We start from the raw sequence: 20292 nt of genomic DNA, 5'->3' as shown, positions 1-20292 counted from the left end.
CAACCTGAAGAACTTATCATTTAATCTAGTATCAATTAATTTATAAATATTTCTATTGTTTCGGACTTAGAATTGTTATACACTAAATGTGCGCTGATTGCATCTTATTTATGAGTTCTCCTTGTTTAACTGCAACTCAAGCATAAGCCCAGAAAATTTAGAGAGATACTTCATGTTAAATATAACCAAACAGAACTTGTCAGAGAACGAGTCCCTTAAAAGAGCTGCATGCCAGTTTTGCAATTAATGTGTTTAGCTGGCACAATATCAGTCATTGCAAATCCAACTACAAGTCTATTGCCAATTCTAAAGCACAGAATGTTAAAAAATAAATGCAGCAACCATCATATATTCTCAATAGTGGGATCAGCTAAACCAGAAAAATACTTTCACAATTGCGAGTTCAGTTTTTAAAAAGCTGTTATACCAAAATTACAAACATATAGATGCAGTCAATCATCTGTTATCCTCATTTTGAGTTGACTACTAGAAAACATCTATTAACTCTATTACCCCCAACACAATAAGACAATAATTTGAACACAGCTTCCGGATGACATGAGTGCAAAGATTTTGACATAGCTGAATTGTAGATCTCAACAATTAAGTTTTAGGGAAAATATCATAATTGAATTCCTAAAAATTTTTCCACATATCATTTATATCAGATTTCTGGAGGCAGCCAAAAAAAGGGGTAAATTCCTTAAACAAATTTTCAGGTAAAAGGAAGCTGAGCTTAATCAACAGATAACCTTATGACCTGGAAGCTTTATCAGCAGTTTGAGAAGTCTTTTCAGTAGATGGGTGAAACTTTTCAACTGGAGTAGCAGTAGCAGAGCCAGCAGATTCTTCAGTGTCAACAAGTTTACGCAATCGCTCTTGAAGAGCTCTTACTCTGTCTTCGGTTTTCCGAAGCTTTCTCCATCTATAAGTAGCCCAGAGGCCAAAACCACCATAAACAACTAAATAAGAAGCCCACACGTAAGGATATGTTTCAGCATGTTCTCTGATCTTCCGGTACTGTTCAACAATCCCATTTAAACCAACAGCAGGGGAGCTAGTAGTTGACTGATCATCTTCTCTCTTTTGCTCAGTTGTCATTTCTTGTTTATGCTTTTACACAACGTAGCAAACTACAAAAATCAGAAAATACAGAATAAAAATCAATTTTGATAGTCTAAACAAGTTATTACCCACTATTTGAATGAATCGCATAGTCATGCACCAGCTCTGTAAGATCCATCTCTGTCATTTAAGGATCATTGACCAAAATCATGTGTCTTATAAGTCATTTTGTTAGATCAGTTTTGGGCATAAAAGAAACTAAAATTTTGAATATGTCGATGTAAGATAGCTTACAAGTCAGATTCTATCCATCCATCTACACAAAAAAATGCACTCACAATCAAGTACCGAAAACTGAAAATAAGAAATTTGACAATCAAACCAACAGACAACATCAAAATGAAGATAGGAAACCACAACTTTATATGCAAACTAAAAATGAAAGTACAACCACCATCAAATCCAAATCTTGTTTCAATCATCCTATTTTAAAATTATTTTCTTCGAATCCAACATATACTATTTTGCTAACTGTTCACTTGATTTTTACTACTTTACCGTACAAAAGTCATCGTTATAAGCAATTGGATAACTTATTAAATGGGCACTGAAGAATGCAGACATGGTTAACACTAATTTCAATTTCAAGAGCATCTAAGAAGCTCGGGGAAAAAAGAAAGAAAAAAGCAGCTAATATTTATTTATAGCCAGCGCGTATGTGTTTTATAGAGAAAGGAGAATTGAGATTACCTGATAATTAATTAATGTAGAAGATGAAGATCTCTCTTTCCTGGGAAAATGAAAGAAACCCTAAACCCTTTGGGAAAAGGGGAAGGGTTTTTGCTCAGTTGAAACATAGCCCAAAATCAGTTACAAATTCAATTGAGCCCAAATGCCACTTATCTACTGTTGTATGCACTTGAAAAAATATAGTTATTTTCAATTATTTAATTTCTTTTTATTTTTGTACTTTAATATTTTTTTTAGTTAATAACTATTTTCTTCGACAGTTTTCAAGTTTTTTTTTTCTTTTATCGTTTTTATTTAGAAGGTTGAAGACTCAATTTATTTTCCAAAAAGTCCAACAAGTGGGCCATAATTAAAATAATCATTTTTTATCCTTCTATTTGAAGCAGCTAATGACCTCCTTCTTCCGAATTTTAAATTTCATCTCCTCTTAAAATATTAAATAAAACATTTTTTTAATATATTGTATTAACTGTTCTAAATAAAAATATGCTGAAAAATTATTTATTTAATAAGTATAAATAAATATGCATTCATTTTTATTTTACTTTTAACACAATGTATGACTTCCATTTGCAAATGACAATAAATAGGAGCCATTAGATGAAATAACTTTTAGTCTTAGGATTCAACCCAATTAGGGATGGCAAAATTTAGGTTTAGTTCTCGATTTAAACTTGTCAAAGTTAGATCTGATGTAAAACTAAGATTTTTCAAATATGGGTAGAATTTTTTGTCCTCTATTCTCTTTTAGTTATGTACTTAAAAAAAAGGTAATTTTGGTAAAAAAAATTTTTAATTATATACTTAAAAAAAGTTATTTTTGGTTAAAAAAAATTTGAGGGTAATGATATAGCTATCAAATACTTTATACAAACTATTTTGTCAAAGTTGATTTAACATCACATGACACGAGCTATATAAATTATTTTTTTATTTTAAATTTTTATTCAATCAATTATATGAGTCCACATAATTTTTACAAGAATTACATTTATACAAAAATAATTTATACCGTACTATGTTACTTAACATGAAAACCAACCTCCGAGTTTGGATAAGAGGGTTCTATGAACCGGTTTTGACCCAAAATGCCTGGGTTTAAGAATCTGAGACCGTATACATCCAGTTTGGGTTGAATTAGGTCCAAAGAACCGGGCTGTTTGGATCCGGTTTTCTTGCTGACCAAGCAAATGGGAGAAAAAAAAAACATTATCAGGCTGGATTCTGCAATTGTTTGCTAAACCAGTATGAAGCCAAATTCACAATCCCATAAAGATGATGGTCCGACTATATATTATGAAAATAAGATCTGATGTTGGATGGTTGTGTATTACAAGTAGGGTATATTTTGAAAGTCATAACTTAAGTTATAAGTATTTGTTTTCAGCGTATAATATACCATTACGAAATTTGTGACAAGATAAACAAATCCAGAGTCGCTTGTACCATTCTACCTAGTAGTCGAGCAAAAACTTTTGCTTATTCCTTGATCATTTTTCAGTTTTAAGATATTTTCTTATTTCTCTTGTTTCTTCTATATTTTTATCATTTTTTTTTTCTAGAATTCAGATTTGGAAAACTTTTTTTCCTTTTCTTATTTAGATTAGGAGAATTTTATCATAAAATAATATTTCAAATTTACTTATTTTGATAAATTCAAAATATTTAGGGTTATTATGTAAAAAGGCCAAAACCCTAACTTTATTAATTCAGACTTATTCAATAAATTTAATTATTAAGAAACTTCTGTTTCAACTATCTATAATCTTTTACGTTTTCATTTCGTCAAGATACTTGAACAATCTTGGGCAAACGACAGCATTCATCGAAGCTCTTGCTTTACGACTTGCATGGATGTGGTGTTGAAGTCCATGTTGTGGCTGATGCAAGGTAATTTTGTTTTTATTTGCCAATTTATGCTCTCAATATATAGTTAACACTTATTTTCTTTTTCTCTAAATTGGTCATTAATTTTCTTATTTCAGCAAGCCAAGGATAAGCAGATAAAGTAGAATTCTCTAAGTTTCATGCTAGCATAAAGAAGGTGATATTGGTGTCACTGGGTTTCTAGTTTTGGGGTGCGTTTGGGGCAGTAGCAAAGCTACTCTGCACCCTATAATCTTATAGAAATCCATGAGAATATAGGGGGTGGAGCAGCTACACTGTGGCAGCACTATTGTCCCAAACATACCTTTATTTTACTACCAGCTTCATATATGTTAAAAACTTGTGTTAAATAATTTTGCTTATTAACGTAGTACTTGTTTGATATTGAGATACCGTGACTTAAAAGCTACGACTGGTATGGAAGTGTGAAAAAAGTCCATAAACACAAAAGAGACATTGTGAAATTATTCCAAAAAAAAAAAAGAAATTTAGAGCAAAAGGAGGAGAGAAAAAAATGAAGAGTAAACAGATAAATGTTGAATCTTGTCCAATCTATCTATCTATCTATATATATATATATATATAAAGCTGAGACTTGAGGATGTGATGTGACATCACCATTTCTCATCATCTCATATTCTCTATTATCTAATAAATTGGTTGAAATTAAAAAATAATTACATTACAAAATATTAAAATAGAAAATAATTATTAGATTATAAATGATTACATGTCTTTTCCTCTTTCTATTTAAATTCAACAATATGTAACCATTAATAATAATTAATTATAAGTCTTGAAACATTCATTTATTTTATTATGCCAACAATTAAATTTTAGTGGCTTAAAATACATCAATTAATTAATATTAATATATGAAGGAAGGTTCCTTCATCTTCCCTCAACAATGCCATTAGAGCCTAATTTTAATGTCATAATTCCATATTTAATTATTCAATCTTTTGTTTAGTGCATTTTGGCTTCTTCAAACTCCATAAATATTAAATATTTAAGATTTGTGGCATCATTATTTCTCATCTTTTTATATTCTCTATTATCTAATATATTGGTTGAGATTAAAAAATAATTACATTACAAAATATTAAAAATCTATATCTATCTATATATATATATATATATATATATAAAGTTAGGACTAGAGGAGGTGATGTAGCATCACTATTTCTCATCTTCTTGTATTCTCTATTATCTAATAAATTGGTTGATATTAAAAAAATAATTACATTACAAAATATTAAAAATAAAAAATAATTATTCGATTATAAAAGATTATATGTCTCTTCCTCTTTCTATTTAAATTCAATAATATGTAACCATTAATAATAATTAATTATAAGTCTTCAAACATTAATTTATTTTATTATGCCAACAATTAAATTTTTGTGGCTTAAATATATTAATTAATTAATATAGAAAGGAATGTTCCTTCATCTTCCCTCAATAATGCCATTATGGTCTAATTTTAATGCTATAATCTCATATTTAATTATGCAACTTTTTGTTTAGTACCTTTCGGCTTCTTCAAATTTTATAAATATTAAGTAGTTAAGATTTGTGGCATTATTATTTCTCATCTTTTTATATTCTCTATAATCTAATATATTGGTTGAGATTAAAAAATAATTACATTACAAAATATTAAAAATAGAAAATAATTAGTAGATTATAAAAGATTACATGTCTCTTCTTCTTTCTATTTAAATTCAACAATATGTAACCATTAATAATAAATTAATTATAGTTTTGAAACATTCATTTATTTTATTAAGCCAACAACTAAACTTTAATGGTTTAAAATACATCAATTAATTAATATAGGAAGGAATGTTCTTTCATCTTCTCTCACCAATACCACTAGGACCTAATTTTAATGTCATAATTTCATATTTAATTATGCAACTTTTTATTTAGTGTCTTTTGGCTTCTTCAAACTATATAAATATTAAGTATTTAAGTTTTGTTATGTTTGGGTTTTTTTTTATTATTTAACCAACATGCTCTTTATAAATGTTCTTGTGTTTTTATTTTTTGACTTATTTAAATTTTTTGTATTGTGTGCTTCATATAGTATTCTTTTCTTCATGAGTTAAACAATGATAAAGATAGTTGGATGATAAGGGTTAGGTTTTGTAAAATGTGGGAGTCTGTTAACACCAAGAAGAATAGAGAGTTGATTAGTGTGAACATAATTTTTATTGATGAAAATGTTGTATACACTTAACTATACACATTAATATATATTTTTAAAGTTAACAAAAAAATAATTAACTTTCATAAATAACATTAGTTTTATAAGGCTGCGTCATCTTTAAAAAAAAATCAATTCATATTTTTTATCAATTTTATCAAGTGTAAAGTAATAAAAAAATAATACTAAATTCTTTTTATTAAAGCCACACGAAGTGCGGTTCTATTTCCTAATATATATATAAAGTTGAGACTTGAGGAGGTGATGTGGCATCACCATTTCTTATTTTTGTATATTCTCTATTATCTAATAAATAGAGAATTTTTCTTTTAAATTTAGCTTTTCATTTTCTCATAATTAATTTGATTGTTATTACACAATAACAATTATGTAAATGTTTTAATGAGGCATATTCTTTATAATGAACATCCAATGGGGAGTATTATGAATTTATTAAAATAAATGTAGATGTTCATAACATATATCTCTTTGTTTCCTCACTATCTCCCATTAGCAACATTTAGCTTCCCTATAACTCCCACTATCTCACAAGAAATTATGATCCATAATTTTTCATTAATTTCATGGAGTGATTATGTAACTATAAACGGAGAGCTCATCTTTTTGTTTTGTACACACACAATTGGAATGAATAAAATCACAGTATAATATATTCTCTCATTTTATTCTTTATCTTGCGTTGCTTATTTATTTGTATTGATGGCTAATAGTTTTTTTTTTGTTTTTTATAAGGCTGTCTCATCTTAAAAAAAAAATCAATTAATATTTTTTATCAGTTTTATCAAGTGTAAAGTAAAAAAAAGGATAATACTAAATTTTTTTTTTAAATTTGCTTGAAACGCGGTTCTATTTTTTAGTATATGTATATGTATGTATATATATATATATATGTGGTGAGCGGGCATCACAAATAGTTCCCAAAATTAAACGGAAACGAACTTTGATAAGGCACGGTCTCCACAACAGTGGAGGGAAAACCAAGCAGCAGCAGTTAAAATTCAAAGCAATCGCCCCATGATGTCTAAGCAGAATTAGTTACAAGTAAACAAGTGGGCAAGCAATGGACACGTGTGCGATGGCGAGTGAAACATCAGATGTATTCTACATACGAAACGTTACTATAAATGGTTATTGAATAGACTACACCATGGGAGGATGGTGTAAGTAATAAAATACACAGCCACTTACATTGCACCACATGTCTAGAAAATTATAAAAATTTTCATATTACTTCGGATCCGAGTTTAAGAGATATCAACACATGACAATTTTGTTAAGCATGGGAAAAATAACTAATTCAACCCATAACATTACCAATAAGTAACACATCATTACTAACAAAATCATATGTTAGCTGTTCAAGTACAGAAAAAAATGGTTCAAAAGTCTAACAGCGTTGAACGAAAAAAAGGAATGAAGGACAAAGATTTAGATTTGATATCAAATCTCCTACCATGACTATTTTCTTTGTTCTATCAATAGAGGACAAAAGAATCGAGAAAGAATCTTTTGACTATTTTTTCACTTGTTAAAGAGAAAAACCAAATTTAAAATTAAGAGAGGTTTATAAACAAATAGTGATAAGAGCCTTGGAGTGCCATTGTATACCACATTCGAGTCAAGTTCATGAATATACACTCAAAGAACAAGGAGAAATCTTGATTTATTGAAGTTATTGTATATAATTATATATTCGGAATTTTTCTTAATTATATATCTAGATTACTGATTTATTTTTGAACCTTAAGAAGTAATGCTCCAAAAACACCTAAGAATTTTTTTCAAAAGCAAATACAATAATAGTGGTTGTTATTTTGTAAGGATAATTTTGTTTTTTTTTTAGTGGAAGATTGATACACATTGTAAGTGGTGGGTGAAAAATCGAATAGATTCAAAGTTTTGTTAGATTTTTTTTAACAGAGTAATTTTTGGATGGATAGTTGATAGAAGTTTTCCTATTTTTAAATTAAAAAAATGAAGCTAATTTAAAATATTGATGTTTTGTTTCATATTTGTAATTAGTTATTTATCCACTAAATTAAATCAATAGTGAAAATTAAAATATTTAAATCCAAAGGTCCATAATAACTTCATTATCAATACTATAAAAATTCATATAGCATCATAGAGAAATCCATCTATTAATACTAAAATTGTAAAATAAATTATATTTTTTTTGGGGGAAAAAATGAGTCAGAGATTTAAAATATTATGGAAACGATGAGTCAATTCTCTTTGTAAAAGAGTGGCTTGTGGCTTGAGCAAATTGAGGGCTCGGTTAAACTCCACTAAAAACATATATTGCATGTGTTTTTTTGCAAGTATCCGGTTTTTTATCACTGAATTTTTATGTTACAAGTTGAAAAATGAAATTCTCATGTTAAGAGAGATGATATATTTCACTTTGTTCATGATTCTGAACCCTTTTTATTAGAACTTTAATAGAGTATATGTTGATTTTTATTTGCAACTTACCCGTTTAATTAATCCCTGCTACAATTAGGTTACATGTTGAATTTATTACTCCTGAGTGATATGTATATTAAAATTAATTAGTATGTTGGTTATATTATTTAGTATTGGGGGCTTACTAATTTCATATTCATAACACGAGATCTTCTATCAACCATCAACTAATATTGGCGGTAGATTTGGTTATATTTAACATTTGCCATTTATCTTAGCACTTTCTGCTAGTTGTATGTGTAAGCATGGGCTTAAGATTGTGCTTGAGGGTAATACTTGTATTATCTCAAAGAATGGATTATTTGTTGGGAAAAAGGGTATTCTTGTGATGGAATGTACAAACTCAGCATTAATAATAATAATATCAACTTAGCTTATATTGTTGAGTCTTGTGATGTTTGGCATGCTAGATTAGCAAATTTGAACTTTAGATATTTGAAATACATGTCTAAGCATGGTTTGATTAATTGCAATGATGTTAAAGGTCATAAGTGTGAAATCTGCATCCAAGCTAAATTAACTAAGAAACCTTTTCCTAAAGCTGAACAAAATACCTAAATATTGAGAAAACGGTTAACCGTTTATTTCCAAAAAGGCGTCAATTGGAAAAACGGTTAACAAGATTGAAAATTTCAATTGTGAATTGATGCAAATTCAAACAAAAAAGAGTGTCTTTGAAGAAGTACCATTTCAAATGGTTGTATTTTTTCAAATAAACATCTTCTTCATTAAAAGGAAAAATATACAATTAGAATATCATCAGATTTTGCAAGTTTCATATATGTTCTGGAAATACAATCTTATTTGCTAGAGATTGTATTCAAGATTTGATATATTTTTGGGGTAATTTGCCATTAAAACTCTATAGCAAACCAAGATTAGTGAGGGCAAATAAAACCTTAAAGGAAAGTGTGCAAACACGTCTCAAATCCTAAGAAATATTTTTTGTTCTTTGCCTCCATATTCTTATAATTCACCCACAATCCTTTCATCTCACTGTCCTTTAGATCTTAGGCACATCTAGGATAGAATTTTTTTTTCATAAACAAAAACAAAATGAAAAAAAAAGTCAGTGTGGTGTAAAGAAAGTGATTGTGAACAATAATATAATTGTTAACATTAATGTACATCAAAATTAAGTCTTTTGGGAATGAAAGGAGCAAAGGCTTTGCCAATAGATATAAAAATAGATAGGAATTTTGTCTTCTGTATGAAACAACAGTGTTATATTGTGATCATATACACAATACAATAAAATGATAAAAAAAAAACTAATAGGAACTTTTCATTTTGGATCTTTCAATCTTACTGCGGGCATTCTCATAAGAAACTGGTGACAATAATCACGTCATCACCTAAAATAAAATAAAATAAAATAAAATAAAATAGTACGGTGGAGTTTATTTACTATTTATTGAATTTTATAGTTTCACTATCATTAAGGATGACAAAAATTCACAGGAAATTTACAAAAATAGCCTAAAAGTTTTAGGCATTTTCACAAATAGCCACCTTAGGATTTTGTATCATTAGTAGCCAATTTAATTTTTTTTAGACCAAACAACCTTTGCCTTCCAAAGTAGCAACTCTCTCTTCTTTTCTCTCTCAAAACCGTTGGTGGCTTGATCATCCTCCACTGTCGGTGCTTTTCCAACAAGATCAACGGCGACTCAACGGGCTTTTGACAGCAACATCAATTTCGATGAGACGCGACTATATTTCCAGCAATTGGACTGTGATTTTCTATAACATTAAACGTTATTCTGGCAAGACAGGCATTTGATAGCTACATCTCAAGATTTTGATGTCAAAGTAAGGTATTTTTTTCTTTTCCATAACATTAAATCATCAATTGGATGTATTTGGGTGTAAATTTGCATATATTTCATGATAGATGAGCATTTGGTGAATATTGTTTTGTGTTAAGTTTTCTATTACCAATGGCACGTTTGGTGTTTGATAAAATGCCTCTAAGACTTTATTTGTCTTGTTATGTTTATAACTTACGGTATTATGGGTTGATGGTGGCTTGGGGGAATTGTTCCGTTTGAATTATTTCCAAAAACACTTAGTGCATTATCAAAAACACTTAGGTTGCTAATTGAAGCTCGTTGCTCGGGTGATAGGTGCCCGTTGCCCAACCAAGATTGCGTGATTTGTTGTTTGAACTTTGGGCAACAAGTGAGAAGCAACGTTTTACTAAAATTTTGAGCGATGGGTATTGGTCGCTCGAGTGACGAGCCAAAATTCTAGCAAGGTTGCTTCTAAGTTTCGTTCGTTGCCCGAAACTCCAATAACAACGTTGCTGGCTCGTCGCCTGAAACTCCAAAAGCAATATTGCTGGAGTTTTGTTCGACGGGCGCTTGTCAGCTAAAATTCTAGCAACCTCTCTATCATCTACTATTTGTTTTCTTTGTGACTACTGAATGTTATAACAAATAAACTTGAAATTTTTGTGCAGATAAAATGGCCAAGAAGCTGCAGGCAAAGCGTAATCTGCCGGTCCAAAGAGGGAACCACGTACAATAAACATTTATGCATCCGAGCATTTCCCTGGTTGTATTATGAATCTTTCAAAGTTTGGAAATGTAATGGAAGTGATCAAAACAAAGTTAACAAAGCGACAATTAAAATTATTCAAGGAAGATGTATTTGGACATTTCGTAAAGATGGATACGTATGTGTTTAATGGCGTGATCGTGGAGAACGCACTGCTGAGGCAAGTAGCGCATGATGAAAGTGATGATAATCGGTTGTGGTTTGAATTTGGTGGCCTATTGGTGAAATTATTGATCAGTGAGTGATGCTTAATTATAGGACTTTGCTATGGGACATACGATATACACAGAAAAGCAAAGCTTAAGACACACCACCGGTTGCGTGATTTGTACTTTGATGGTAGTATAAGGGAAAATTTTAAAGAATTAGATGAAAACTTTGAGGATTTGAAATTTAAAGATATGGACAACACTGATGCGCTAAAGATTGTGTTATATTACTTTGCGGATAGAGTTCTTAATAGAAGCAAAGATGAACGCAAACTGAATCCATCATTGCTAAACAATGTTGATGATCTTCAGTACTTTAGAATTCTTCTATGGGGTCTTGAATCCTGGAACATCGTATATGACAGCTTGGACACTGCACTAAACCAAAAATTAGAGTCTTTCTAAGAGAACACTCTCAAAGAGGTGAAGTACAACATTTATGGCTTCTGTCATGGGGTTCAAGTACTTTGTCTTATACTTAACAATATGGTTAATTTGTTTTATACATAACAATGATTAACATCTTTTTCATTTTCCTTGACTTTGTATCTTTGTTTGATACAGGCTTGGTTGTTTGAAGTAAGTGATGATTTTTTTAAGGGAAAAATGGGCTATCCCAACAAATAAGAAGGCTTCTCGTATATTGAACTGGGAAGGCATTTTATCCTCTAAAATATGTTATACTGAGGTGTCTAAGTTTTTCAATGACAACAACCGTCTTGTAAGTATTACATATAATTTAATTTTTAGTTGTAAGTATATAGTAAATAAAGGATGATCTGCCAAACAATAATTTTGGGTTACTTTTTATGCACAGGGGATTGTTAAACAAACACTCGAGCCTAGCACGCGTGAAAAAGACAAGGCATATTGGAATAGTGTGAAGGATTTTAGGCCATCAATCCCACATTGGGTCCATAGTGTAAGTACATTATTCAATGAAGTTATAATATTATTATTGAATCTAGGACTACTACAAGTTATTTAATTGTTTTCGTTATAGCATCACCTGAATATAAAAGTGCCGCCCATCGAAATGGACCAAAATAAGCCAGAAGTTGATGATAAATATGAAGTGGACGATCAATCACTTGATCACAATTAATATGAAGTAGATGATTCACATGAAAGAGAGGTAACACGTTGTTGTTAATATTGTAATTAATTTTAAAACAATGATGTTGGATTTAACAAGTTATACATAAAGTTTCTCCTGCTTAATTTATTTTTTATTTTTGGTTTTTTATCACAGATGAAATCAAAGCTTTCATATGATTATGTTATTCTTCGGATAGATAGAATTGAGATCGTGCCTAATTACACGTGCCCACGTTGTTCTCTAAATAATCAACTGCTCCCGAATGCATCCCCCACTACCCCTCAAGTTGTGTTCTAAACTCTTTGCATCCATACTCTTTTGTTGCGTTTATAAATGCTGGCTTAAACTTATCCCAAAGAACTTTTGACATCCTGAATTTCGACTTCATGTTACATTTGACATGGTAAAAACAAATGCCATGGATGACACTACGAAATATCTTCAGAATAGCTCTCTGAATAAAAGTGCATTGATCGGGGATAATTACTAAATTTGGCATGTCACCAATTACTCCATGCAAATTCTTCATAAACCATTCCCATGAGTCATTATTTTTGGAATCCCTAATCCCAATAGCTAGCGGATACGACAAGTGTGTGTGTCATCACATCTCATCACTACCCAATGTACATTCTCTTGATTTGATGCTCTCTTTGCTCGAAGTCACCATTTAAATGACATTGAAGTACAATGCGCCTCGAAACGTGTTGATGTGGACCTTGCAACCTTGAAATCAATATCCCTCAAGGAAACTTTGCGTAATTCCAATATCAAATTATATTTAGAATCAAACAACTTGCCCACACAAATATCATTGCACCCAATGTTTCTAACAAAATCTGGAGCAACCAAGTCTGAAGGCAAAACTGGTGCAATACTAATAATGGGGTTAACTGTTACGCCCTTCGAATGGGGCCTTGGAATGACAGGACGACTCCGGGGCAGTTGTTGCTCAATCTGAAAGTCAGGTAACTCTTCCCTATCGTCGACTAGACCCTCATCATGCATATCGTCCCCATTATCATAAGTATTACTTAGATAATCATCATTACCATTATCAAAATAAGCATTGAAAAGATCATCGTCCTCATCATCAATCGGGCTATGGTATGATTCAGCATTAATACTATCTGCTAATGTATTATTTGTGTCATCAACCAAATCATTATTATATTGAAAAGAAGAGTAATCTTGTTGCGGTGATGTCAGTGGGAACACCTCTTCTTCAACAACTACCAGTGCAATGCCGTTCTCTTCTTCAACAGGCTCTTAGTTTGTTATTTTAGGGGATTTGGTAACAAAAATAGGGATGCACCCCTCGTTCATCGAATTAGAGCTCATATGTAACAGAACTCTTACCGTTTCATCATCCTGTACATCCATAGGTAGTGTACATAGAGGTTGAGTAGAACATCTCGACTGTAAAATTGTCTTTAATGTGATGCTATAATTGTTCGAATTTATTTGCAAAACTTCATATACTCTTGCAAGAAATACAGCAAACGTACATTTTTTTTTAACAAAAAAAGCTCTATTTCTTCTGTTTTTATACTGAAAACGACCATATGTCAATTCCTCCCATGATCCATCAAAACACATTTGAAGAACAACTGACTCCATCAAGCCTGAATAATTAAGGAAAGATAAATAAAATTATCACTACTTAAAAAAAAACTTAAAATATGTGGGACGGGCACCTGTCGCACGTGGGATGGGCGTGGGATGGGTGAGACAGCTTGTGTGCGACATGCACCTCAATGTGCGACAGGTGCCTATCGCACATTTTCTGGCTTTGTCCCCCAACTCATTTTTACTCAAAATACATGCATAAATTTCAAATAATCCAAAGATAAAAATACATATTGTGTAAAATAAACACTAACCTTAATTTCTTGCTTTCCAATTAATGATTTGGTGTGTAGAGAATGGTTAGTTTGGATGAGAAATGGGTGGTGATTTTTTGTGAGATTTTTTAGGCATTTTGTTAATAGGTCTGAGGGTATTTAGGTCCATAAGTTACATATATGGCTAGATATGATAGAAAAACCTAAGATGATTATTTCTGAAAATACCTAAAACTTTTAGGATAATTTTGTAAATTTCCCAAAATCCACAGTGCATCACTACTCATTTTTAGTTTAAAGGATTAAATCCCTTTAATGTTATTTCACATGCGCATGAAAGCAAAGATGCATGCTTCTGGCATATAAGAATATTTTTAATAGTTTGTGGTTGTGGATATCAATTTTTTTTCCTTTATTCAGAATCACACATGAACAACTATAAATTCAGATCAGTAAAGTAGAAAGAAGTAATAAATTACAAGGAAAATGTAGAAACAACCTAGCAGTGAAGACAAGATAGAACAAAAGGTGGCATACAATCATGGGCGCGTGATCTCTAGTAAAAATATAAAATTCAAATTTTAATTATACAGTATTAATAATAAATCGTATGAACAACAACTTATTTTTATTTCAAATTAAATTTAGTTTCCAAAATTTTGTCACGTACCTCAAATTTATGGAAAACACCGGTGAGCATAACAATGGTCAATCTAGAAGTGATAGGCACCGTTGATGAATACTCAAAGTGAAGGAGGTATTAAAATACTGCTAAATGTGCGAGTTTATTCAAGTGATAATATTCTGCATATTGTTACATGATTTTTGTGATATCATTTTATTTAAATTGTTTTTTTTTTAGTTTTCGATATTCGATGAAAAAATTAATAAGAAAATAAATTAATCTATCTCTAATCTTATTTCTATAAGTTTAGATTAAAATTTATATTTAATTTATTTGTTTTATAATTACACAAAGAAGCATATATGCTTTCAGATTGGTATGCTAAAAAAGAGACTATAACTTATAAATAAAAGTATATTGAAGATAGAAGAAAAGCTGGAATAAAGCAAAAATCCACTATAGATTACTCTATTTGAATTTAAATGAACAAATTCCCTTCGATGTTATGTCATATGTGCATGTAAACAAATATGCATTCTGTTATATTTCATATAGAAATATTTAATATGTTTTAATTTTTATTTTAATTTAAAATATTTTTCTTTTTAGCTAGCTATTGATATTCAATCAAATTCGAAAAACCCAGGGGTTTCCATCTAATGAGTGTAACTCTATCATTAATATAGTGTCCGATTTTACTGTTCTAGGAGGAGGGTATAGTGAAAAATTCATAAGGTAATTAATTTTAATTCTAATTTTTTTATTTATAATAAAACTTATAATATTTTTTTTTATAATCACACAAAGAAGCAATTATGGATAAATGTGTCAGTCTTAATATCACATAACCTTGTTATAAAAAAATTTAAAGTGCGTCAGATATTCCATCTGTAATTCTCAAGTATACAAGACCATGTCGTGCACTTTATCATACATATAAGATACCATCATGCATTTCATCTTGCATATAAGGCAAGGTCTTGTACTTTGTCTTGTATTTCAAGATGCAAAGGGTATAAACGTCAAATAAACATGGCACACTACAATCTTCTTATACTTCATGATATGAGGAACTCTAACTCTCATTCTTTTGTTTTTCTGATATGAACTCTTAACTCTCATTTACTTAATAAGAAATATTGCCGTGGATACTCCTTCAACCATTCTCACTAACTACTATTCCCTTTTCATGGTTGGCAAAGTGGTCTTCACCAGAAGCATAAGATTGGCCATCAAGGGCAAAAATCATCGTGTTAGTGAAAGTTAAAAATTTCGGATACTTTACTCTCATGGCGAACAAGAGAATGTTAAAGCCGTTATTTGGAAAGTGAATTGTTGAATAAAACAAGAATGAATATGTTTGGGGAAAAAAATAAGGTGACCATTATCTCTTCAAAATTAAAGTGAGCAAATGGTTGATAGGCTAATAGGAGGTAATTCTGATGACCATGAGCAGACCACCTTGACCAGGTGGTAATCTTGAGAATATGACCAGACCACTTCGACCATGTGCTAATTCTGATGACCATGAGCAAACCACTTCGACCAAGTGGTAACATTTGAGGTTACGAGCAGATCACCTCAACTAGGTGATAATCCTAGTGACCTCGAGCAGATAGGTTTGAGGAGACCAGAACTAAGTCAGGCCAACGACCTTAATTAAGTTCAACTGACAGGTTCCTTATAAAAAGTCAGGCATAACGTCCATGCACACTCAGCTGCTATAATTGTAGCTCAACAAGTACTCTATAACAGGTGCATTCAACACAGTAACACCAATGCATTGAATATGATAAGACAATTCCAGATGCCTATAAAGGTACTGAAAAATCCAGAGCGGGGGGAGACTCCTCAACAATTTTGATTCTCTTATTATATTTATCTGAGATTATTTTATTCATAAAACTAGAAATGAAATATTTTATTTTTTCCATAAACTAAGAAATTAACTTAGGCATTGAAGGTTTCACGCCGGAAAAACTTCCAGTGCCTATTACTGTTCATTTTGATTTCAGGTGTTTACGAGTGATCTGTTAGTGATCGTAGGCTGCTTCACCAACAAATAAATTTAATGCTGGTGCAGAAATCTGATATTAAGTCACTAATTGACTCAACCAGATTTTGGCATCAACATTTGGCGCTGTCTGTGAGGACGGTACGAAAAGTCACACTACTTGTAATAAGACCACAATTAGAGAGAGGGGGAGAGAGGAAACAGAGTCGGGTCAACCTGAACTGCGAACGTGACCCGACCCGATCTCGTAATTTCGGCCACCCCACCAGTCAAGTTTGGTATCGATCAAAAGCTCATGCGTCGTCGATCATCTTCTTGCCGTCCTAATCGCTGAGCGTCCGGAAAGCCACAATCTAAGCTACAAAAAGTCACGGAATTGCCGCCCTGATTCGGTATGTTTTCACTGGAGTAAGGCCGCATCGCTGCTTGGGTTTTGTTCCTCACCTTTCCCTTTGCATTTCTGACTAACTGTTGAGTGTTAGAAAATGCATATTTATAAAGGAGAAAACCGTCATTTTACATTTTAAGTCTTACTAACAACCCTTACTTTTATATATTTAACCTTCTTGTGATTTAATTACATGTGTTTTATTTTAATTAAGTATTTTATGTATTTTAGGGGCATTATAGTCATTTCACAATAAAGGAGAGATCAGACGGCAAAACAGACATCACTTTTGAACTCAGGACGGTCGAAAACCTTAGGAGGAGCATAAAAGGAAAAATGGCACTATTCACATGTACGGTACTATTCACGTGTATGGTACTGTATACGTTACTGTTCACGACACTGTTCACATAAACGGATGATGATGTGGCATTGACCGATGATGTGGCATTGACTGATGAGGTGTCACGATCCTGTTGGACTAAAATTCTTATGTACTGTTGATGCTGACGTGGCAGCATATCAGTAGACGAAAAATCTCGCGTACGGTGCATGCATCACACAGGATTATTTTCAACCAAACCGTGTTACTGTTCATCCGGGTCAAACCGTGTTACTGTTCATCCGCGTGGTCAAACCGTGGACTGTTGACTGATGACGTGGCGCAATCCTGAGCGTCCAAACTGTTTTTTAATCCGATGGCCATGATTTACTCCATGTATCTATAAAAAAGGGGCCTCCCCCCCCTAATTTGATATCTCTGAATCCATTTTTGGGATCCATTTTCTGTAATTCCTTCTCCATCTTGTATTTTCTTCGTATTTTAATAAATTCTCATTTTGCCCCTAGTTCAATTATGAGTGGCTAATTTTCTTTCAAGCTTGGGTTGAAGGTGAAGTCTCAACATGTGTCATGGGCTTAATTTGGTAAATTTACTTTCTCTTCCCCTCTAATTTTTGTGGATGTTTTGACTTCTCGTCGACAAATAATACTAATCTTGTCTAGATACCGCCTTGGTTACACCGGCTCTCTAGTATAAGGTTATTATTATTTGGCACGATAAGCCCTTAGCACCATATTGATTAGAGCGTGGTTCATGAGGTGTGGATTCCCCCCTCATGATTTAATTGGCATTAATACGGATTATTTAGCCCGTGATGCATGTTGATACGGATCCAGATACCCAAGTACGTTAATTTAATAGATTTTCTCTTCAATTTATTCTCTCCATTGCAATTCCAATTTTAGAATTTATTCTCGCCATTTTAATTTAAGTATTAGCATATTCCAAATCATTTCCACCATAAATCCAACTACCCATTTACAAAATTAATTCTATATATAATTAAAATCCACCTCCTCGTGGGATCGACACTCGTCACCATTAGTCTATACTACAATAGATTCGTGCGCTTGCGAGTACATTAAAATTTGCACAACAAGTTTTTGGCGCCGTTGCCGGGGAGGTAAGTAATTTTAATTCATAGAATTAATTTTTGTGAATAATTTCTTTTATTTGTTTTCTTGTATTTTTTTATTATTAAAAAAAAAGAAAAAAAAGTGAATCTACATTTAAAGGTTAGTATTTCTTTTCTTTTTCTCTTCTTTAAAATTCTGTAATTTAATTTTTCATTTATTTTTCTTTGTAATTTTTTTTGTTTATCTTATTAATTTAATTTTTAGTTAATTTCTTTCACGTATTTATTTTTGTGTATTTTTATAGAAAGGTTGTAATAGCGCAATAAGGTTAGTATCGTAATTTCTCCCTCTTCTTTATTTTTATTTGTTTTGTTCCCATCTTTATTTTTTATTTTATTTGTTTTGCATGCATGGTCGTAGGTCATTATTACCTAATCTTGAACCTATCGACCTTGAATTAGAAAAAAACACTTCGCACACAAAAGCACATTAAAAATAAATTTGAAATGGATTTGCAACCACAAGAGAGGCCATTTAAGGACTACTTCAGTCCCTTAGCTAATTTGAGTACATCATGCATAAGATACCCAAATGTAGCTGCTAGGAGTTTTGAATTAAAACCTAGTGTGTTAAATTGTCTCCCTACATTTTATGGCCTAGAAAATGAGGATCCATATAATCATTTGAATGATTTTCATGCCATTTGTCAAACATTCAAATATGAGAATTTTTCAGATGATGATGTTAAACTTAGACTATTCCCATTTTCTTTAAAAGATAGAGCTCGTTCATGGCTTAATACATTGCCTGCTAATAGCATTGCATCATGGGAACAAATGGTTACAAAATTTTTAAATAAATATTTCCCAGTGCATAAAACCAATGCTATTCGCAGGGAAATCTCGGAGTTTACCCAGAAAGATGACGAGCAATTTTTCGAAACATGGGAGCGATTCAATGGGCTACTCTTGAAGTGTCCACATCATGGGTATGAGAAATGGCACCAATGCCAATACTTTTTAGAGGGATTATTGCCGAATGTGCAAGAATGGCTAATGACAACAAGTGGAGGAGAGCTAATGTCAAAAAGTGCATCAGAGATTTGGGAATTCTTCCAGCGACAAGCGGATAATTCCCAACAACGGAGTCGATCACTCAGGAATACTAGACGAATTAAGGGAGTAAATGAGGTTCAAATTGGCGAGTCAACTTCGGGAATCAAAGAAGTCAAGGAGATGGTTGAAGGTCTTGCTCGACAAATAGCATCGTTATCGACTGCTAAATCAACAGAACCACATGACCATGACTCATACTCAGATCAAGCCAATGCCATAGGTGTAATGAGAAAGCCATCAAATTACAACCCATACTCCAACACATATAACCCTGGATGGAGAGACCACCCCAATTTTTCATGGTCTCAAGGATTCCAACAGAATGGACCAACAGCTCCAGCTCCACCAATTCCACAAAATCCTCAAGCCTCTCAGCCACCATTTAGACCATACAATCAGAACCAGAATTACTCTCAGCCCAGACCATGGGAGGATTCATTCCAGAATCTTAAGAATCTTACTCACTCCACGATTGAGCAACAGAACCGCACCATTGATGGACTACGAAATGAGTTGAGAGCAGGCTTCAACTCACAAGCTCAATCAGTTTCAAGCCTCGAGAAGATGGTGGGACAACTTGCTTCTTCAGTTCAGACCTTGGCAATGACCGTTGAGAAAGGTA

The 20292-nt window shown here is 31.9% G+C and overlaps 1 protein-coding gene and 1 non-coding gene across 2 annotated transcripts; both read right to left on the bottom strand.

Annotated features, from left to right (window-relative positions):
- Positions 1-341: 341 nt before the first annotated feature.
- On the bottom strand, positions 342-1929 carry LOC18041662. Its single transcript, XM_024184538.1, has 2 exons — positions 1816-1929; positions 342-1133 (listed from the first exon to the last, which is right to left on the bottom strand). The coding sequence occupies exon 2, from the start codon at positions 1099-1101 to the stop codon at positions 754-756; it is 348 nt and encodes a 115-aa protein (XP_024040306.1). The 5' UTR covers positions 1102-1133; positions 1816-1929; the 3' UTR covers positions 342-753.
- A 17513-nt stretch (positions 1930-19442) lies between these two features.
- On the bottom strand, positions 19443-19546 carry LOC112098581. Its single transcript, XR_002905692.1, has one exon. It is a non-coding gene; the product is annotated as a small nucleolar RNA R71 (small nucleolar RNA).
- Between the last annotated feature and the right edge of the window lie 746 nt (positions 19547-20292).

Source organism: Citrus clementina, unplaced genomic scaffold, assembly GCF_000493195.1.
Source record: "Citrus clementina cultivar Clemenules unplaced genomic scaffold, Citrus_clementina_v1.0 scaffold_5, whole genome shotgun sequence".
Classification (NCBI taxonomy): domain Eukaryota; kingdom Viridiplantae; phylum Streptophyta; class Magnoliopsida; order Sapindales; family Rutaceae; genus Citrus; species Citrus x clementina.
The sequence above is the reverse complement of the archived record's forward strand: the minus strand, read 5'-3'. Positions and strand labels throughout refer to the sequence as shown.

Coding starts and splice junctions, on each gene's coding strand:
- LOC18041662 (XM_024184538.1), bottom strand. CDS start 1,101: ATGACAACTGAGCAAAAGAGAGAAGATGATCAGTCAACTACTAGCTCC.